Source organism: Lutra lutra, chromosome 9, assembly GCF_902655055.1.
Source record: "Lutra lutra chromosome 9, mLutLut1.2, whole genome shotgun sequence".
NCBI classification, from domain to species: domain Eukaryota; kingdom Metazoa; phylum Chordata; class Mammalia; order Carnivora; family Mustelidae; genus Lutra; species Lutra lutra.
In genome coordinates, this window is record NC_062286.1 from 54,641,364 (window position 1) to 54,662,532 (window position 21,169).

Consider the following 21,169-nt stretch of genomic DNA (forward strand, 5'->3'; position numbering starts at 1 on the left):
TGGCAGGGATGAGGGAAGCCACGAAGCGAGGTAGAGATGAGAACAGACTGGGTGTGTGGGGTGTGTGGTGCAGAGCTCCAGAGGGGAGGGCAGGCCGTGGCAGAGCTGTGTATGCCTGTCAGAAACATCAACCTCATAAGCTGCAGAGTGAGAAGTGTCCAGATGGGGATGGGTGGAGGCGAGAAAGGGATCCAGAAGGCATGATGAGTCCAGGCCCTGGATGCATGGCTAAGGAACAGCTTGCCCCAGTCAGGTTTCTATATACAATCAGTAAATCCCTTTGCTGTCTTAAGCTTGGCTGTCTGGCCCCACGAATTAAATAGTGCGCTTCAAGGTGTGGAAAGCATGGTTTGAAGACTTTATTTTTATTTCAGGAAGGCATATCAAGTTCTTGATTAATTTTTGTCCCTTACTGTTTTTCATTGGAGATGTCGAAGGGACTTAATTTGTGGAACTGTTCCTGAAATTCAATAAAGTGAATTAAACATGATCTTTTTATACACCATTTAAAAAGTTATTCATAAGATGCCTACAGAGGCATTAAAAACAAAAGAGGGCAGAATTTTGCTTATGTAGGAAGAAACTCTGGATGCCCGCACACTATCCTCGCCCTACCAACAGAATAAAAATATTTGCCTTTATTTGAACAGAAATATAATGATTTGATCACACCTAAATAGCATGGCTTAATTGGATTTCAGAAGAACTGTAACTTTATAGCAGATCTCTTTTGTTTTCTTTCTAATAGTGATAAAGAACACATAACCTAAAACTTCTCATCTTAACCATTTTTAAGTGTATAGTTCAGTAGTGTTGAGTTCATGTTGCTATGCAACCAAGCTCCAGAATTTTTCATCTGGCAAAATATGACAAGATCTTTTTACTTGGAGTTCTTGTTACACTACTAACCTCCCCAAAACAAGGGCACATTTCTATGATTTTATTTAAGAAGTGGATATAAATGTCTTTTGTTATGCAGTTTTTTTTTTTAAAGATTTTATTTATTTATTTGACAGAGAGAGATCACAAGTAGACAGAGAGGCAGGCAGAGAGAGAGAGAGAGAGGGAAGCAGGCTCCCTGCCGAGCAGAGAGCCCGATGTGGGACTCGATCCCAGGACCCTGAGATCATGACCTGAGCCGAAGGCAGCGGCTTAACCCACTGAGCCACCCAGGCGCCCTGTTATGCAGTTTGATACATATACAACATTACATGTACTATCCATGCAATTTATGAAATGCAGGACTGCCTGCATTTTCTAGGATAGTTTAGTGCTATCACTGATTCATTGTTGCCTTTTCTCTCTACACATTCAAACCATTCAAAAAATTTACTCTTCTAATATATTTCACCTCTTTTTTTCCCCCATGATCCTCTTCTTATTTTCATTTCCTAATCTTCTTTTTTGAGTTCAGTTGAGAGATTTCAATAATACTGGACCAAACTTATGAGTAGATGGAAAAGCCAGTGCACGACTTACGGGGTATCATGATGCCCCTTATGGGACTGAGACAGGGCTTTCTTTCTTTCTGGTAAAATACTGACCCTTGATTTCCCTTTTCCCAAAAATGCAAATAAGTCTGGCATGCACAGGCCGGTGCCTGGCTCTCCCTCAGTGTGGGTATTTTTGTGCCCGTGAATACATGTAGGAATCTTAGAAACAAAAATTTTACCCAGGGATCCTGAGAGCCAGGCTGGGGAACACTAAAAGGTTTTGATCCTGGATCTGGCCAATGACTTCTCTCTCTCTGCATCAATCATGACTGATAGATTCTACTCTGCAGTGTGGGCAGTAAGTTACCCCAGGTTCCATCTAGCTGGAAGTTAAGAGCCCAGATGGGAGTGGGGTAGGAAAGGCAAAATGCAACGAGGAGCACTGGTCACTTTTCACATGTCTTCTTCCAGACAGGGCCAGCAGGAAGAAAGGATGCTGAGGCAGCGGGCAGGCCTGATAGTAAATACTATGTCTGGTCTGGTCATGCTGGTTATTATGTTTTAAAATGCTTTTTATGATTAGCAAATAGCAACTTGCCCTTCTACCCCAGGATTTTGTGGACTGACCCCCCAACCCCTGCCTCATAGCCAGCCACTAAAGGGTTAATATCTGGCTCAGTTGGGGTGCCTTATTCGGTTGTTAAATATTTTGTACATCACTCCTGGAGAAAACTTTGCAGCAAAGACAAGCCTCTTGTACTCTACTTTTCCTGAGACCCTGCTGCTCCCTGGCTGTTTCCCATCATCACAATGTAGCTTTAGTACCAGGTCATGGGGCATCTCCTACACTTGCGGCAGGGCAGGGGGAATAACAGAAGAAGGTTTCAGGACCATCACTCCTGAGGATGTCCTCTGCCAGTCCCAGAAACTTGGGTAGGGGTGCTGTCCCTCAAGGGAGAGAAATGTCCTGCATCCTTGGAACCAGGATCCTGGGATAGGGGCAGGGGGCGGGCGGGGAGGTGATGTTTGCCGTCCTTCCTGTGTACTCCCTTTAGAAAACACATGACTTTGTCCTGTCTCCTCAGACATCATCACTCTTCAAGAAAGCCAGTGGTCAACAAGTAGTTTTTGGGGGCATACCAAGCATTAGAGCTCTGGCCAGCTTTCAGAAATGGGGATGAGGGCAGTTTTTATAGACATCATAAACAGGAAAATTAATCTCCAAGATCTTCCCTTGTAAAGAAATCCTTTGGGACTTACAAAATCAGATCACACTAACACATTTTGGCCACCTTCCAAAACAACATGGACTTGAGCAGATAAATTCATTGAAAAATATTTTGAATGTTGCAAAACAATCTGGCCTTGGGTGACACTGCTTCCAGTAATGAAAGACATTAGTTCAGAGACATTTCCCTGGAAATTAAAACCGCAATGAAATATCACCTCACATCAGTTAGAAGGGTCGGTTATCATCAAAAGACAAAAGATAACAGACACTGGCGAGGATGTGGAGTAAAGGGAACCCTTCTGCACTGATGGTGGGAATGTAAATTGGAGCACGGAGGTTCCATGAAAAATTAAAAATAGAACTACCATATGATCCAGCAGTCCCACTTCTGGGTAGATATTCAAATGAAATAAAATCATGATCCTAAAGAAGCCTCTGCCCCTGCATGTTCATTGCAAAATTGCTCACAATAACTAAGACATGGAAACAACCCGAGTGTCCAGCAATAGAGGAATGGATAAAGAAACTGTAGTACCCATATACAATGGAATATTATTCAGCCATGAAAAGAAGGCACTCCTGCCATTCGCAACAATCTGGACACACCCTAAGGCATTATGCTAAGCAAATTAAGTCAAATGAAGAAAGACAAGTACTGTGATGTCACTTACATATGAAATCTAAAAAAAACAAAAACTAACAAACAAAAAAACCGGGGCACCTGGGTGGCTCAGTCGTTTAAGCCTCTGCCTTTGGCTCAGGTCATGATCCTGGGGTCCTGGGATCGTGCCCTGCACTGGGCTCCCTGCTCAGTGGGAAACCTGCTTCTCCCTCTCCCACTCCCCTTGCTTGTGTTCCCTCTCTCTCTGTCAAATAAATAAATAAAATCTTAAGGGAAAAAACCTAACTCCTAGAAACAGATCATATTTGTGGTTGCCAGAGGTGGGACTGGAAGTGTGGGAGGAGGGGGATTGGGTGAAGGGAGATGTTACTAGACAGGAGGGTGACCATTATTAAGAATACTATATGGTATATTTGATAGTTGCTAAGAACTGCTAAGAGAGTAAATCTTAAAAGTTCTTATCACAAGGAAAAAAATTTTTAACTCTGAGATGCTGGATGTTAATCAAACTTATTATGTAAACATTTTGCAATAGATACATGTGTCAAATCATTATGTTGTATACCTTAAACATAGACAAAGTTTGTCTAAACTTAGACAAAAACTTGTATGTCAATCATATCTCAATAAAACTAGAAAGAAGAGACATTTTCCACCAATACAAATGGAATGCTATGGAAATACAGGATTACATCCCTATTATAGTGAATGTTCTTTAAAGATTTTATTTATTTATTTGACAGACAGGGATCACAAGTAGGCAGAGAGGCAGGCAGAGAGAGAGGAGGAAGCAGGCTCCCCCATGAGCAGAAAGCCCGACGCAGGGCTCGATCACAGGACCCTGGGATCATGACCTGAGCCGAAGGCAGAGGCTTTAACCCACTGAGCCACCCAGGCGCCCGGAGTAAATGTTCTTTAATATTGCTAACACTGCACAGCATTTTCTGGATGCAGGGTACTGCTCTAAGCAGTATATCCATGAACTCTTTCAAGCTTCGCCATCTACCCATGAGGCCAGTGCTCTTATGCTCCTCATTATACAACTGAGGAAACTGAAGTACAGAGAGGTTAGGTAACTTGCCCAAGATCACATAGCTAGTACGTGATGGAGCACTGCTAGCTGTACTACCATTCCTAGCTGTCCTTACCGAGGATTAGGTATTTTTGAGAATGAAGGGGACTGGGGTGACACCTGCTACAATAGGAACCCTGTTGTTCACAGCCAGCCAGTCGCCACCATTACCACCACCCCTGGCCACCCCTTTCTTTAAGAGCTAGCTGCAAAGGTTTGTTGGTCCCCTCCCACTGCCTCTCCACTCAGAATTTCAGACTTGAAAATGTGCTTGTTTCTGAATCATCATGGAAAACACCTTGGCTGACTCATGTTCTTTTTTAACCCTCAAAATGGTTGTGCAGCCTTAAGTACTGAAAACACTATTTAACTTTTGGGGCTACTATCGGAAGAATGCGTGTGGAGTCTGGGTGAATTGGTCCGGTCTGGCTTGCACTAGCTGATCCGAGGCTTGTGCCTGTCCTGGGTACCCCACCCCTGCCCCCCACATGTTCTAATCCACTGCAGGTCGTCCCTTCCCTTCAACACCCAGGGCCTCTGCTGGTGCAAGAGCCTCTTTTCTTTCCAGAAATCCCTGCCACAGGGATCCACTCCTGGTCAAGCTTCTCATCTCCTTCCTTTGCCACCTCTTCGAAATATCACTGGAAGCCCTCTCCCCACCTTTTCTTAACCAGTGCTCTAGGAGCTTCTGGCCCTCACTGAGCTCAGTTGCACATGAGTTCCCTCGCACTGTGGACTCAATGCTCAGAGAGAAAATGAAGACAAGTTCTTGCCTGGAGAGGTTCACTGTCTCCCCTGCGGGACCCTGCATGGAAGAACTAAGATACAGGGAATGGAAGATGCTGGGCAGCAGAACAGCAGTCACTTCAAACTCACTGTGGCTTTACCGCCCATGCTCTGATTTGCAGACAGGCAGGTGTGGGCTGGAAGTAGGCACATGAAAGTGATTTTTTTTCCCCCCAGTTGGATAGGACTTTGTTTGGACTTTTCCTAGCCTAGCGGCCAGGGAACGAAAATTGACAAAGAGGCACATTTCTTCTGGGTGCAGCAGGTGCCCGAAGCTCCCTGGGGAGACATTGGCCAGAGCCAAGTGGTGACTCCTGATGGCGATGAGAGGGAGGAGACAGATTTTTATTGATCTTGTAGCTGAAGTGCTTAGACGAGTGCTGGGCACACGGTAGAGGTGTCCTATAAATGTTAGCTAAAAATAATGAAATAAAGGCGAGTGCCACTCATGCTTGTTAAAAATAGGCCACAGGCACACTCTCCGTTGGGCAGACCAGCTGCTGAGGCCAGCGTGGCCTTCCTTGAAAGAGTTCAGTTGTGCAACTCAACACGCATGTATGTGTGTGCACGCACGTGTGTGATACATGTCAAATAACACTCATCACTTACAATATTCTGTGGGCCCCTCAGCTGCCCGACCTAAAGGCTAAATCTCACTCCCTAATCCATACTGATTCCTAATGACTTGTGGTTCCACTGAGCAATGTCAGCTTATGCCAACTTTGTATAAATAATGCAAAATTTCCCTTAATCTTTAAAGGGTTTTTTTGGTTTCTTTTCTTTTTTTTTTTTTTGACAACTTCTCTGCCTCACCATCCCATTAACCTTGCGTCACCTTCTGTGAGAGGCCTGAAGTGAGGAGTATGAGCTTGGGGCACTCACCACGGTGCAACAGAGAGGCCAGAACCACCAGAGGAGAGCCAGGGCCAGGAGCAGGAACAGGATCAGCAGGGCGATGGCCAGGATGGAGCCGTCCGACTGTGGGGCCAAGAAAGAAGACGGTCAGCAGTGGGGCAGGCCACGTGTGACCAGTGACAACTGGAGCCTCCCCCTCCCCACCCTCCCCACCCTCCCCATCACCAATATGCCAATTTGAGGCCCAGAGAAGAGCACGGTTCACCAAACATGTGGCTGACACTGCCAGCATTCTGGGCAACACGCTCCATGCAGCCAATTCTTGAGAGACGTGATGTGTCTTTTCAGAAGGCTCTGCTCTTCTCGTGGGACAACATGCCGTGGGACAACGTGCTGGGGGCCCAACCCTGCAAGAGCCAGACTGGGCGCTTGCCCAGGCAACTGGACGCTGAGGGGGCCTGTGACGGCTCCACGGCTCCTCGTCTCCGGCACCGTCACCCTCTGCCTGGTGACACCCTCCGACTCCCTGACCCTGCTATTCCTGCCACCCCCCTGCGCTGCGCTCACAACCCTCCTGCTCCGGGTTGGGTTCAGCCTGCTCCCATGGACTCGTTCAGGGAGAGGCCCTGACCCATTCATGAAGTAGAGTCAAGAGCCTGCCCATGGATTCCAGGGAGGGAGAGGGGAGCAGCTGATACAGAACCTGGGAGAAAAGGGGAGCGGTGGCTGAGTCGACACTGCCCTCAGATCAAGTGGCTGTCACGTTGGGGGCCACGCAGGCGCCCCACACAAATTTTGCCCATTTGGAAAGTGCCGAAACCGGTCCTGAGCATAGTCATGGGCCGCTGTGGCCTGCGATGGATGTTAACTTTTAGCAGAGATCCTGCTCCCAGTCGGTGTTGTAGGGCTGTGGGCTCTGGGAAGCAGATTTAAGTCTCCTCCACCTGCCCTTGCTGCCAGCTGCTGGGAGTGGAAATGGGCACAACTCTTGGGGGTTGGGGGGGCAGCAGGTTGAGGAGCAAATTGTCATAGGTATTAATTGTCATGTTACTCTTTCTCAGCAAAGCTGGAAATTCCACTTTTAGCCCCCGAAAATTACCAGGTATGTTTGCAACTAAACGTTTTCAATTAAGGAATGGCTAATAATGCATTATAGAACTATGGTGCCATTGGTTACTGTGCAGATGTTGTTTTCAAATAATTTTTTAAATTATTTTTTTAAATTGTGTTATGTTAGTCACCATACAACACGTCATTAGTTTTTGATGTAGTGTTCAGTGATTCATTGTTTATGAATAACACCTGGTGCCCCATGAAATTCGTGCCCTCTTAATATTTTTTTAAAGATTTTATTTATTTATTTATTTATAAAAGATTTTATTTATTTATTTATTGACAGATATCACAAGTCGGCAGAGAGGCAGGCAGAGAGAGAGGAAGGGAAGCAGAGAGCCCTATGCGGGGCTGGATCCCAGGACCCTGGGACCACAACCTGAGGCGAAGGCAGAGGCTTTAACCCACTGAGCCACCCAGGCACCCCAAAGTTTTTATTTATTTGATAGAGCACAAGTAGGCAGAGCGGCAGGCAGAGGGAGAGGGAGAAGCAGGCTCCCTGCTGAGCAGCGATCCCAGTGAGGGGCTCGATCCCAGCACCCTGGGATCATGACCTGAGCTGAGGGCAGATGCTTAACCAACTGAGGCACGCAGGCACCCCTCAAATAATATTTAAATTACATTCCCGATATAATGAGTGGATTTAATAAATGTCAGGAGTGAGAGAGAAAGACTGAGGGATATTTACTAAAATACTAACAGTGGTTTGGCAGGTAGTGGGTTTACGGTAATTTTCTTTAAAAAAAAATCTTAAAAAAAAAACAATCTGTAATAAGAAGATAAATTACTGAAGTTGTTCTTTAAAAATCTGTCCTTGGGGCTCCCCACTTTGGTGTCCCGAGTTCGCCTGACCCAGAGGTTCTTACAGGGCCAGTGGACCTGTGGGGTACACAGAGGGGCTCAAGGGGATGGAAACTTGTGACCCTCTCCAAAGTACACCGTAATAATCATGACCTGTGTCTTCAGGGGAGACCGCTGAGCACATGATCAGATTCTTAGAGCTGTCCCCACCCCCCCAGCCCATCCTGAGGAGCATCGAGATTGGGAGGTCGCTCGGGGAAGTGTAGCCAGTTAATGGCAGCGCTGGGACTTGACTCACTCCCACTCTGAGTGCTCGGCCAGGGGCTCCTGGAAGCTGTTTAAAGGTAGCTCTTACTCCCTGGAATGTCTTTGACCAAAAAGCCAGGGAACTAATCACCCTGGTCCAACCCAGCCAAGGCTTGGGGAAGCCAGCGTGCCCCTGAGGGAGGCACAGCCTCACAAACGCAGGTGCAGGGCTGGGCCGTGGGTGGGGACGGAGCACAGACTCCGAAGGAGGGACACAGCCGTGCCAGAGACGACCCACAACACTGATGTGTGAACTTCGGTGGAGAGGGATGCTCTCGGTGGAGAAGTCATGAGTGTTTCCCGAACTTACTGTTAGTCAGGGATAACTCTTAACCCCTCAGTCTCTGCATTGCCCAGCCCCAAATGGAGACACTCGACCTCAGCTGCTCCCCTGCACTGACAAAGGTGCTACAAAGGACACCTGAGGTACATGCAGACACGGGGCCAGCAGCGGCACAAAAGCTATCATGTCAAACTCTGCACTGTACCTCACCCTCCCTCCACGTCCTCACCACAGCAAACACGGTGGGCGTTGCAGACCATAAATCTGCTTGCACTTAGAATAATAAATAGTTTTGGTTACTGAGAGGCTCATAAAACAGCAGTCTTTTAGTATTGAGTTATAATTTAGTGAAACCTACAGACTACATTTATTCCCATTATGCTCAATCTCCCGGCTCCTGATTTTGTTTTTCACTTCAGATGGAGGAACTGAAGCAGAAAGGCTCAGCTATTGTGAGAGAAGTTTTTACTTCCTTCTGGAAGGAGAAGGTTTCCTGTGAAGCAGGGAGGGAGAGGGACCTGGCCTGCAAGGGGAGAGAGGAGGCTTCTGCCCCAGGAAGACTTCCTGGGTTGAGACACACCTATGTTTGGCTTTCTTCCAGCCAGGCTGGGTCTGCCCCTTACAAGGCACAGCTTTCCTGGGCTGATGGGGGTAGGAGATGGGTGGGAGGAGATTGGGGGAGGAGGGGGACAGCCATGGGGCTCAGGAAGGGGTAAGGTGCCATGAGGGGAGTGGGAACACACAGGGCCATGAGCTCCTGACGGGATTGTGTCCTGCTCTGAAAGACGACAGCCTGGGATGTGGCCCCCAAAACATTGCCTGCTCCCCACAATCATTACATATAAACCCAGTGCAAACGAGTCACCATCAAACACAGGGCAGGAATTTTGGATAAACTTAGACCGGAAGCCAATGTTTTCCTGGGAGAGAACATGTACATGCAAGCCCAGAGGGTCCTTCACATATTCATTATCAAACGTTTATGGACCAGCTATTTTGTGCCCATTGAGCAGACCGATGCAGGTTCGATTAGACAGAACCAAGGTGCTCACGGCCTGCTGAGGAAAGCCGTTATCAACAATAACCACGTGCGGGGCTGTGTGTTAGTCAACAGCTGTTTACTTAGCCCCTTTTATGTGTCAGGTAGTGAACAATACAGTCAGTCTCTACACTTAAAGAATTTACATTCTAGTGGAATAAAGATGATGATGACGATGATGATAATTGTTATTAGTATAGCTAACAGCTCATATATATTAAATAAACACTTACTATGTGCCAAGGACTGTTCTTGCTATGTACTGACAGGCTTTTCCCTATGCTATGTACTGACAGGCTTTCATAGAATTTTCATTAACAAACAGATGAATTTAATATTATTTCTCTCATAGATACAAATCCTGAGGCAAGGACCGGTGAAGAAGCTTGCCCAAGGTTACAGGAAGGAACCAGAATTTAACCTGGGCTGTTCGGTTCCTCACCTCGCAGGTTTAACGGGCAGCTGCTGTTCTCAGCAAGTGAGCCTGGGAGGTAGCACTCCAGAGAGGAGGTGGTGCTGGAGTTCTGGGCCTGCAGGGTGAGGAGAGGTTGGCTTTTCTGCTTAGCAGGTGTGGGGCGGGAGCGAAAGTGGTGGGGACCTCAGTGTCAGAGGCCATGCAAGCCCAGCGGAGGAGCACGGCTTCTCTTTGAAACAACAAGGACCCGGGGGCACTGTTCTCAGATTTGTTTCTTAGGAAGCAAATGCTATAGACATTCTAGAATATGGACTCCAGGAGGGAAAGGTGGGGAGGGGAGGGGAGGTCAAAGTCTTGAGGGGAGGGGAGGCCAAAGTCTTAGGTGGAGGGCTGCAGCAACGCTGTCTCGTTCTTCCAGGGTGACGATTTAGAGGGTCACCCTTCCAAAACTTTTGTATTTTCATAGATGTGTTCAGCACTAATATACCTAAAAATCGCTGACCTTACTGTGTGCTATCTACATTCCTAGTGCTATGCAAAGTGCTGTATATACATTATCTCATTTAATTAAATGAGCCTTGCTCCAGCAATCTTCTAGGAATCATTCTTCCCGTCTTTCAGGGAAGGAAAATGGAAACTCAGTGATGCTATGTAACTTATGCAAGACCTTTCACATAACACTTATATATATATATATATATTTATTTATTTAAAAAAAAATTTTTTAAAGATTTTTTTTTTTTTTTTTTTTTGACAGACAGATCACAAGTAGGCATAGAGGCAGGCAGAGAGAGACAGGAGGAGGAGGCAGGCTCCCTGCTGAGCAGAGAGCCCGATGCAGGACTCGATCCCAGGACCCTGAGATCATGACCTGAGCCGAAGGCAGAGGCTTTAACCACTGAGCCACCCAGGCGCCCCACTTATATATATATATTTAGAGGCCTACAATTTTAATGTTGCAAAACGGGAATTGAGACTTCATAGTCTGATTTTAGAACCTCACTCTCCTCCCACTCAACTGTTACAATATAATGTCAGATTGATAAAAATTCACTTAAGAGGGGTGCCTGGGTGCCACAGTCGGTTAAGCGTCTTACTCTTGGTTTCAGCTCAGGTCATGATCTCAGGGTCCTGGGATCAAGTCCCAGGTCAGGCTCCAGACTCAGTGCGGAGTCTGCTTGAGAATCTTTCTCTCTCTCTCTCTTTCTCTCTTTCTGCCCCTCCTGCTCATCCTGTCTCTCTCTAAAATAAATAAATAAAATCTTAAAAAAAATTCACTTAAGAACTACCCGCACTTTAAAGGCTAAGCCTTAAGCAGCTGTGTGAGAAGATGGAGAGATGGAGTCATATTTGGAATGGCTGCCTCTGCTCCAGTGGGAGCTTCTCTCATGTGGCCCAGTGTGGGTCAACGTGCCACACGGGTGAAACTGTGTTTCAGAGTGAAGTCAGAAGGGGACGAGAACCAACAGCAGAGCCCATCTTCCCCTTATTGTCGTGGCTTGGAGTTTCAATCAATACCCTTGCAAAGTGGGATTGACAACTCATGCAAGGATGGCCCCACGTAACCTTTTGAAAATGTCTCAGTATGTAGTTTACAAATACATACATATCTGCACTGTTTAGTAAATGGTATTTACTTCATGAAATTAGTCACTTATTCTAAACCAGTTCTTTTGCAACTTTACCAAGTCCCCAAATGAAAACCCCTATTGGGTGCTAAGGAGCAGGCTCTGCCATTGGCTGGGAAGCACATGGAATGTTCTAGAGCCCACACTGTGTGACCTAGTGCCCAACAACCTGGCTCCGTTTGTTTACTCTGGTACCAACTGCCTTGACTCCTTGGGCTCTGGCTACCAACTTGCCCTCCTGGGTCCCAGCTCACTGTCTGCTGGCCTATTCCCCAAAGCTTATTGCGGGAAAATTCCAGAAAGGTCACGGGCTGACTGTTGTCCTCAGCCTGACTTAGGACGGGTGTGTGGGCTCAGTCTCTGCTGTCTGTCTTCACCAGGGCAAAGGGTGGCCAGGACCGAAGAGACCCCCAGGCCTACCTGCTCACACCACAGGGCTGAGTGGGGCCATTTAAGTCAGTTGGTATAGAATCGTGCCAGAGCAGGCTCTGTCGTGGACAGCTCGGGGATGAGAGGGGGCAAGGTGGCTTCTGAGAGCTCATAATTCCAGCAGGTACCAGCCTCCAGGCTGATGCAGATGAATCCTCCAAGCTCTCTGCGAGTCCTCAGTGGGGAAGGGAAGCCTGAGGTGGGGAACCTGATTTTATGAGCCAAAGTGAGAGCAGAAGCTGACTTGCTTAGCAAACTTTCAGACTCTGTGTGTAATTTTCCAGAAACCTCCAAAAGATTTCAGAGGGGAAAAAAGCAGCAGATAAATAGCCAGAAACTGATTCCTACCAGTGTTATTTTTCGGACAGCCTAAATATCAATGCGAGTTCAGTTCTCATTTTACTTAAAATGTGAAAAGAAAGTTTTAAAAAAACCAACATGGCTCTTTAATTAGAAAAATATTTGGCAGGAGGTGGGGGACTGGACTCTGGGACATGGGACTGGAGCTGCAAGACAGGTGGGAAGGCGAGCAGAATGAGGTGGGGGTCTCTTCCATTTGCAGGGTGGGGGTGTGGAGGGGTGGTAATCATCTGTTTCCTTCGGTGAATAGTTTCATGCTCAGCCCTGCTCCCTCCCTCTGGTCAGGTTATGGTTTTTAGTGACCATCCCTGAAGGCCGCCTCCTAGCTTTCTTTAATTCCTTCTGGTCCCAGCCCACCAAAGGAGGGCCTCTCTTTCAAGACAAGGAGGCACTGTTTTCAAGGACACGGGCTTGGAAACTTGATGAATGAAAGCATCTCTTACTTGGTAGGTTGTAGGTAATTTTGGAATTCTGATGCAGGACATGAGGAGGAGAGATCTTGTCAGGGGCCCATTTGTACTGTGATGAAAGAGAGAGAGGCAGCCTTGGGGACAGTAGAGCCACCAGCACTGCTCCTCCTTTCTGTTTTGTTTTAGGGGTTGTCATGGTAAAGAGAGGAGGATTACACTGAAAGGAATCAGTGGGAGATTGGGGGAAGCTCAGCTTAAATAAACTGTGCTATCCCGCATCTTGCTCTTGGGTTTGGACTGGGATTCTGCCCCATGTCCCGAATGGCTCATTATGTAGCCAGTAAAGTGTCTTGCTTAAGAAGCAAGCATTCTTCCCTACTCCTGTGTATCCTTCCATGTCAAGGTGTCGAGGGTATCCTGTGTGTGCAGACCTTCTCTTCCCCTTTACTCATTCAACGTAGAAGGCCAGAGTGAACCAAGCATGATGCGATCCATTCTCCCCGTCCCTCCTAGAGCACACTGTTCCCAAGGAACATCCCACAGGGAGCCTGGCTCCCACTGAACTTATAAGTGAGCCATCCCTGACAGGACCTTCTCTCCTCTTCTGCCATACAAAGCTGGTGTTGTCAGGAGGCCTATGCCTATACAATTTGGGGGGGGGGCCCTTTCAAAGAAAGAACATAAAAATACAAATGCAAAATTATGAGGGCCCCTCCCAGGAACTTAGGAGGGCTAGGAGGGACCCATTCAAGTAAGCAACCTTGCAGCCCAAATCTCGGCTGCCCGGGAGCTCTGCTACTGGCTCTAAGTCTTCCCTGGATGGGCGCCGTGCCCACAACGAGACTGGTAAACCTATTTAATTCTGGACTTCAGTTTCCAGCCCATTTGCTGTCACACTCAGCCATCTCTAGCCTACAATAATAGAGGCAGTAGTGAGGTTCACATATCATTTTGGGGGCATCTCGTTTCGGTGAGACTTATAAAGAAAGCATCCTATGCTTTATGCCTCTACCAGAACAGCCCCTCCAACATCTCTTCTTTCCACATCACCCAGGAGGGGCCGTGGCAATGGTGACAATGGGGTCTGACAACAGCACAAGGGGTTATTATTAACCAAGGGGTTCTGAGAGCCCTAGCTGACGGAGTGGGTGCGTTTGCTGTCGCTCTGTGATCTTCGCCAGGTTTTGTAGGTCCAGAGTATTAACACTGAATTACTGAATATATCAGATCCTTTCACATGGTTAGACAAGGCCAGCTTTTCCACATTTAATGTGAAAGAATGAATTAGCAGGTTTATTAGCCAGACTCTGCCAAAAATATGGCAAAAAAAAAAAAAAAAAAAAAAAAGCTGGTGATCTGTTCAAGCTTCTTAAAAGCTGGTGAAGAGGTTTCCCTGGATTCAGTTGGTGACCGATGAGGCCACGGGGCATGCCAGGATGCGGCAAGGTGGGTTTGCTATGGCGTGAGGCTGCCTGGTGCCCCCTCTGCACCTCCCCCCTCCACCGTGACCCTTGGCCCTCCCTCTCTGCTACTGAGTGCGGTTGTGTTTGAAGCCCTCGAGGGAAAGCGACACTTTTTCCAGGGGCAGCTCTGGTCTATGACCTTGTGCTCTCATGACAGCCAGCTGGTTCTAAGTCCCAAGGAGGCCATGTGGGGGAGAGGGAAATGTGCAGAAATCAAGAGACTTGTCTTCTTCGGAGAGACCCCGTGGAGGCGAGGAGGGGCCCTGACCCTGTGTCGCGGCCCCCTCAGCTCTAGGCTGTGTTCCTCCCTTCCAGGGCACAGGTTGCCACTTGGGAGGTGTCACATTCCAGGACTCTGAAGTGGAATTCAGAACGATGCTCAGCAGCTGGGTTGAGCTCTGTTTCCTGCCCAGACAAAACTAGCGGGACACGGGCAGGTTTTCTTTTGTAAGAAGAGATTTTAGTCATTTTATTGCTGTTGAGACGTTCTGGATGACCAAGCCCCAGAGACCAAGATTCTCTCTCTCTCTTTTCCTCATCGCTTATATATTCTGACTATTATTTCTGGAAGCAACTTCAGCAATTATCTAACTTCTCCACCCAACCCGCCTTTAATTTTATTGGAATTCTAGTCTGCCTGCTTCAGTGACGAGTACTGGACTCTCCTGAGCCTCTTTCCTCCTCTCTGATGACCCCTTATCCACCTTCCTCCTGGGCTGGTCCCTGTCCTTTAAATATCTGTATGGATCGTGGGTCTATTTTTTGTTTGTTTGTTTTTGAAAAGGTGTATAGTTTTTTATTTTGCTTGAAGCATGTCTGCTTTTTAAATTCACTTCAAAAAATTATGGTAAAAATACACAAATAAAAGGTGCCATTTCAACCATTTTTCAGGGTGTACAATTCAGTATACCTACAATGTCGTGCAACCCGTGGATGAACTCTCGGTGTCTTTGTGCTACTCTCCATGGGCTGTATCATTTCCTGTCAGAGTTTAAACTCTCAACTCCATACTGATGGCTGCCATCTTTATCTCTAGCCTAGATCTTTCCTTTAGGGTCCTTCAGGTCCTTGCAGTCAGGGTCATTCAACTGTCTGGAGGTTCCTACTGATGCCTCTGAGTCAACGGTTCAAACTGAGCTCATTATTCTCCCCTTCAAGCCTGCTTGATCTCCTCTCTTCATTCAATCGCACTATATACCAACCTAACCTCTTCTTGGATCTGTCTCTGTCTCCTCCTCCACACCGCGGATTAGGGCTAGAACCTTGTTATTTCTCTCCTGGACAGTGGCAGCTCTCTCTTCACTGGTTTCTCCACCACTATCTTGCCACCCCAAATTCCATCCTCTACAGCAGCATCCAGAGTCATCCATCTAAAATGTTGTTCGGATAGTGCTAACAGCTCCTCACTGCCTGCACGATTTTGTAACATTTGAAAATTTGACGAAAGTGACACACCCCTTTGCTCAGAAAAATATACAAGTACAAATTTACTTTTACGCTCCAGCTCACAAATTTTGATGACAATTTCAGGGCATCCATCAAAGCCCCAGAATCCATAATGCGTCCTTGGCTCAAGGCCCTTCACAGCGATGCCTCTCTTTTATTTCTCCAACCTCCTTTCCTCTCCACCTCCCTCCTTACGCTTTGTGCTCACCTCGCTATAGTGTTCTCTTGTGTTCTTTTCCCTGAAACACCCTTTCATCCTTTCATTGCTTGGGTAGCTGTTTCTCATCTTTCAAGTCTTAGCTCAGGCAACAGCTGATTCATTCTTACCTTGCCTACTAACTGGACATCTACTATGTGCTAGGGCCTCTATAAGCCCTGGCAGAAAAGGTGGATCACAAACCTTGCAGTTGAGTGGGGAATTTGGACAAGAAAACACTACCAATGAACTCTGAGTTTGTGCTCTCATTTTATATGTCTACCTTAGCATTTACTGTACATTACAGAAATTATATCATTACGTGGCGTGTCTCTCTCACTGAACTGTAAGCCCCTAGAGGACACAAGTCTGACTACCCATCTTTGTAACATGGAGACATAGTACAGTGTTTCAAACATAAAAAGACTTATCCCTCAAGTATGTATTAGGTGGAGATAAATCAGTATTGAGCAGGCTAATCCTTCCACAGCTAGCAGGTGGCACTGGAGTCAATGTCACCTAGGCTGTTTACCTCTTCCTCCAAGGCCCCATCGCTGGAAACAGCTCACTAACCTCACTGCAAAAAGCGTGGACTTTGGAATCAGGGAAAGATATTTAAATCCTAATTTTTCCACTAATTAACATGTAGACTTTAAAATATTAATATGTAGACTTTAGATAAGTTGTTCAAATTCTCTTAAACTTCCTTTTCTGTACATCTATGAAGTTGAGATAACTCTGCTTCCCAGGATTGATTTGATCCTTAATGAGATAAGAAATGTAAAGATCCTGGTGTATGGCCATCCTTCAGTAGATGCGATTTCCCTTTCTGTCCCCTCTTGCTTCTGTCATGTTCCTGTTGATGTGCCTGGGCCTGGTCTAGGCGAGTAAATTTGACTCCTGTAAACAGTCTCCTGCTAACTGTGGCTGGATCTACAGGGTGCGTGGGTGGTCCTAGGGTAGGTATTTTGGAGACCCACATGCCCTCAGATGTCCATACCAGTGTCAAGGAAAGGGAAACCCATGTGGGTTTTCCAATGGCAAATTTAATCGCCCTCATCAAAGGTGAGCAAACATTAATGTTGGTAAAACACAATCAAACATTATGATTCATTTCTGCTACCTGGGAGGTAATCTGGGCTAGAAATGGCAATAACATTGATAGACACCGAAGACACTGGATTCCTTAACCCACAAAGTAGGCGGTATAGAAAAAATATTAGGTGAGAATTACCTAAACCCTAGTGGAACTCTGCTTAGAAAGTATGGCTATAAAGTAATGAGGTTTGAGGTCCTGTAGTGAACATGAAACAAAACCCCCCACATCCAAGTGAATCTCATCCCCTCCAAACTTAGTGGCTTCGGATGCTGGAGACTCTCCAATGATACAGCCATTGCTCAAAGCAATCCTGAAACACCTCCCTTAGAACTGTTTTTGAAACCGATTTATAGGCCACAAAAAGAAAACCTTCCACCTTCTTAGTCACACTTTGCTTTTCATCAAGGAGTTTCCCAGCTTGATTAACTACCATTCACCAGACCCGATTCCTACAACTTTTAGGGGTTGTTTTCATATCAAAGGCTAATGTTTCCCTATTCCCCTACTGAGGATATTCAAATACCATGACTTGGAAGTGATGGTAATTTCAGAGCTAGAGTGCAGAGGATAGCTGGCATTGTGACAGTGTTGTTGGAGAAAGTACATGGCTTTCCAAGGTAAATATTTTGAAGGACTAGCAATCATTTGGATGTGCGAATTCTAGTTTGCTATAAATCTTATGACTTTGGGTCTTATGTAAATAAAACCAGAAGGACTTAGAGAAGCCATCATTGGAACGTGACTGAGGGGAAACTAACACCATATTCCTTCAAACTCAAGCTCTGAGGTCCTTTGTCACGGAAGGACACTCCATATCAAGGTTTTCTAGCATTATCTTGGTCTTCTTGTCACCCTGAGGCAGTAGAGACACTTCATCTCACTCACAATGGGAAGAGTGATAATATGTAAATCTTGGATTCATTCAGCACTTTCCTTTCTCTCCATAAAATGCATAGAGCTTGTTAATCAAAACCAGTTTTTAGAGAATAATTCAGAAAAGATGCAGCTCATTAGTACTCAAAATGCCTTAGTTCCTGTGAGTGGGCTGTTGAAATAGGATTAGAAAGTTCCTTAGTAATGTTTAAATATGATGACACTGGAAGAGAAAGGCTTATTTTTTGTTTTCATTTTTTGTTTCATTGCAGGGACTGGTCTCCTTGCCTTTAATGTAGCTTTTTATTTAAGGCATATGCTTAATTGGTTTTCCTGGTCATCCCTCCCATATTAGTCAACATCATTATTACCTATTTGCAGCAACTAATATACTGATAGCTGTTGCCTTAGATTATGAACTTGGAAAGGTAGAAGCCAGGCCTATGATTTGGGTGGTGCTTCCCAGACATAGATGCTTACCAGTGGTGACCCTGATGACTGATTCCTCAAACCTGTGTCTCTACACTGAATTACAGAGTATCTGGAAACCAACTTATCATTTTCTGTTGAGTTTCCAACACGGTGAGCAGCAGGAGACAAAGATCAGCACAGTCAGTCTCCCCTCCTGGGAGATGTCATCACTGCACAGCAGCACAGGGTATGTGGAGTTAAACTTGAATTGACACTACAAACCACAGTGCTTGAGCTCAGAGCAGACAGGGTTCAGGAGGCTTGCCAAGGTCAGTGAGGCATCCTGGGGCAGGTCCAGGCAGCACTTGGCAGGCCTTGAAGCCACAGTGAAATGTGGGTAGGTGGAGAAAAGGAGAGGGCATTCCAGAAGGAAAGTAAACTGTGATCAAAGGCACAGAAGTAGGGATGGACATTATTTATAACGAGGAGGTATGGAATGCAAATTTTTGATCATCATCAAACATTTTTATCTATTAAGAATCAATGCATTGGGGCGCCTGGGTGGCTCAGTGGGTTAAGCCGCTGCCTTCGGCTCAGGTCATGATCTCAGGGTCCTGGGATCGAGTCCCGCATCGGGCTCTCTGCTCAGCAGGGAGCCTGCTCCCTCCTCTCTCTCCGCCTGCCTCTCTCTCTACTTGTGATCTCTGTCAAATAAATAAATAAAATCCTTAAAAAAAAAAAAAAGAATCAATGCATTCACAAATTTTAAGTCTAGCAGATAAAGGTCAACCGAATTGCCAGATTGAATTCTATCAGCAGCATTATTTGTTAGAAATTCATTTAGGTTGAGTTTGTACCTTTATACAGATTCTTAAAACCCTGAACTTTTGGATACCTTTTCCAATTCCATGCATTTGGGCAATGAAGGTAAAAGAAATTGCCTTAGCTACACCTGTCATATTTCCTTGGCTTGCAAATGAACCAGTTCTCCTGACATTGGGTTGTGTGTAAAAGATACCTAGGAATAGTTTAGTTGTCACTAATTCAAAGGCTCCTGAATTTTTTTTTTTTTTTTAAAACAAAACATTAAGCCCACTGCTTTGGGCACTGACTAACCTAACATCTGTTCTAGCAACCACGGTAATGGCAAAGGAATGCTAGTTATATATTGCTTGTGGCGCTGACAGACTCTTGTTTTAGGGAGATATAAATTAAATCACTGACCTCTGAATTTCCTAATGAAGCTGGTTGCTTTGCAAAAGCAAAGGTGTTTATATACTCTTGGGGGACTCTGTCATTCTGCAGGAAGCAGAAGGAAGAGCTTGCTGGCTTTTGAGAAGTGCAAACAATATGAATCATGTCAGTCCCAAACAATGTCCTGATCAGAAGCTGTCCTGGGGCAGCTTATGATTTGGTGCGATGTGACCATAAATTGCCACCCAGGACAATATGGCCTGGGTTTGGCTGCTGTCTCCTCCAGTTCTGTGATAGTCTAGTCCATGGATTTTGCCAATTTTGGACAATTTAAGGAGTTGGCAATTATCTCAGTGTTGGCAGAAAGGAGACCTTCTGAGGCTCTCTCTTCTTTTTGGCCCTATTTCCCAAACTGTTAATCAAGCCTTCCCCTTGTGCCTCCTTTTCTACTTCTGCCCTCCTTCTCCCCTTCTTCCTCCTCCTCCTTCTTCTCCCCCCCCCACCCCCGCCATCTTTCCCCCTCTCCCTCTCCACTCATACATACTTTTTGGACCCTCTTTAAAATATGCACTTCTTCCTAAAATTGTGCCTCTCACAGCTGGGCTCACTAATCCAGAATGCTCAACCCAAAAGGCTCAAACATTCAGAGTAGCTCCAACAACCCAGGAGAAGGCATGAATGCACACACCAGTCATTCACTAAAGGTTGTGCACTTAGGATATACACTGTCTCTCAAGTTCTTATTCAGAGGTCAGGAATTCTTCTTTTATATACAAATTATAAAAGCTTGGTTGTCTGATATTAAGATATCTGATATCTTAAACTGTCAAATTAGAAAAGGGGCATCTAGAAGAGGAGACACATATACACTAAGAAGTGAGAGGCCAGAAAACACAGAATGATAAACTTCAAAAACCATAGTGCTTGGAAGGGCCAATAGCCTCAAAAATCGAGGGTTTCATACTGATGTGGCTCGTCATTAGGCCATGGCTCATGATTTTAGCACATGATAAGATGGTGGAGACTAAGGTGTAAACATTATACTGTATTTTGCAACACTCATTTTTGCACAAAGCTTCCGTAGGAAGAAAGACCAAGGCGTAGGTGAGGGATAAGCTCAATCAACATGTGTTTTTGTGGTTCTCTTGGTTAATGATCTCCCTTTACCAGAGCCCCAGCCTGTGACAGTAATGAGTGTGGCCTGTCCCCCATCCAGCGATAACACAGTTCTTCAGATATTTGTCTATTTTTCATCTTCCCTGCCCCCCAACTAATAATTTTTTTTGTTACTTCTGTATTTGTCTTGTTTTCTATTTTGTTCTTACTTTCCTACTTTTGGACTTCTCTTCTTTCAGTAGGGTTTACTCTGTACTCTAATGTTTTGAGTTCAATGCTTGGCTAATTGACTTACAACTTCCTTCTTTTCTAATACAAACATTCAAGGCTACAGATTTCCCTCTAAGAACCACTTTAGCTGCATTCACAAGTTTTGTTATGTGGCATCTTCATAATTGACTAATTTTAAGTATTTCCTAATTTCCATTATGACTTTGCTTTGACTTATAAAAGGTTTAGATGTCTGTTTGATTTTCCAAAAATGTGAGATTTTCCCAACTATGATAAGCCCTGCAATAGCACCACTGGCTATACCATGAAGTTGGCCATAATGTAGTTGTCGATCAGCTCCTGCCTTCTCTTTCTACC

The 21,169-nt window shown here is 45.7% G+C and overlaps 1 protein-coding gene across 2 annotated transcripts in view; it reads right to left on the reverse strand.

Annotated features, from left to right (window-relative positions):
- ANTXR1 (ANTXR cell adhesion molecule 1) overlaps positions 1–21,169 on the reverse strand; it is a 221,640-nt gene that overhangs the window by 78,662 nt on the left and 121,809 nt on the right. For both annotated transcript variants that reach the window (XM_047744854.1, XM_047744855.1), the window contains exon 13: positions 6,027–6,122. In XM_047744854.1, coding sequence (XP_047600810.1) covers positions 6,027–6,122 — 96 coding nt within the window. The remainder of the gene's footprint in view (positions 1–6,026; positions 6,123–21,169) is intronic.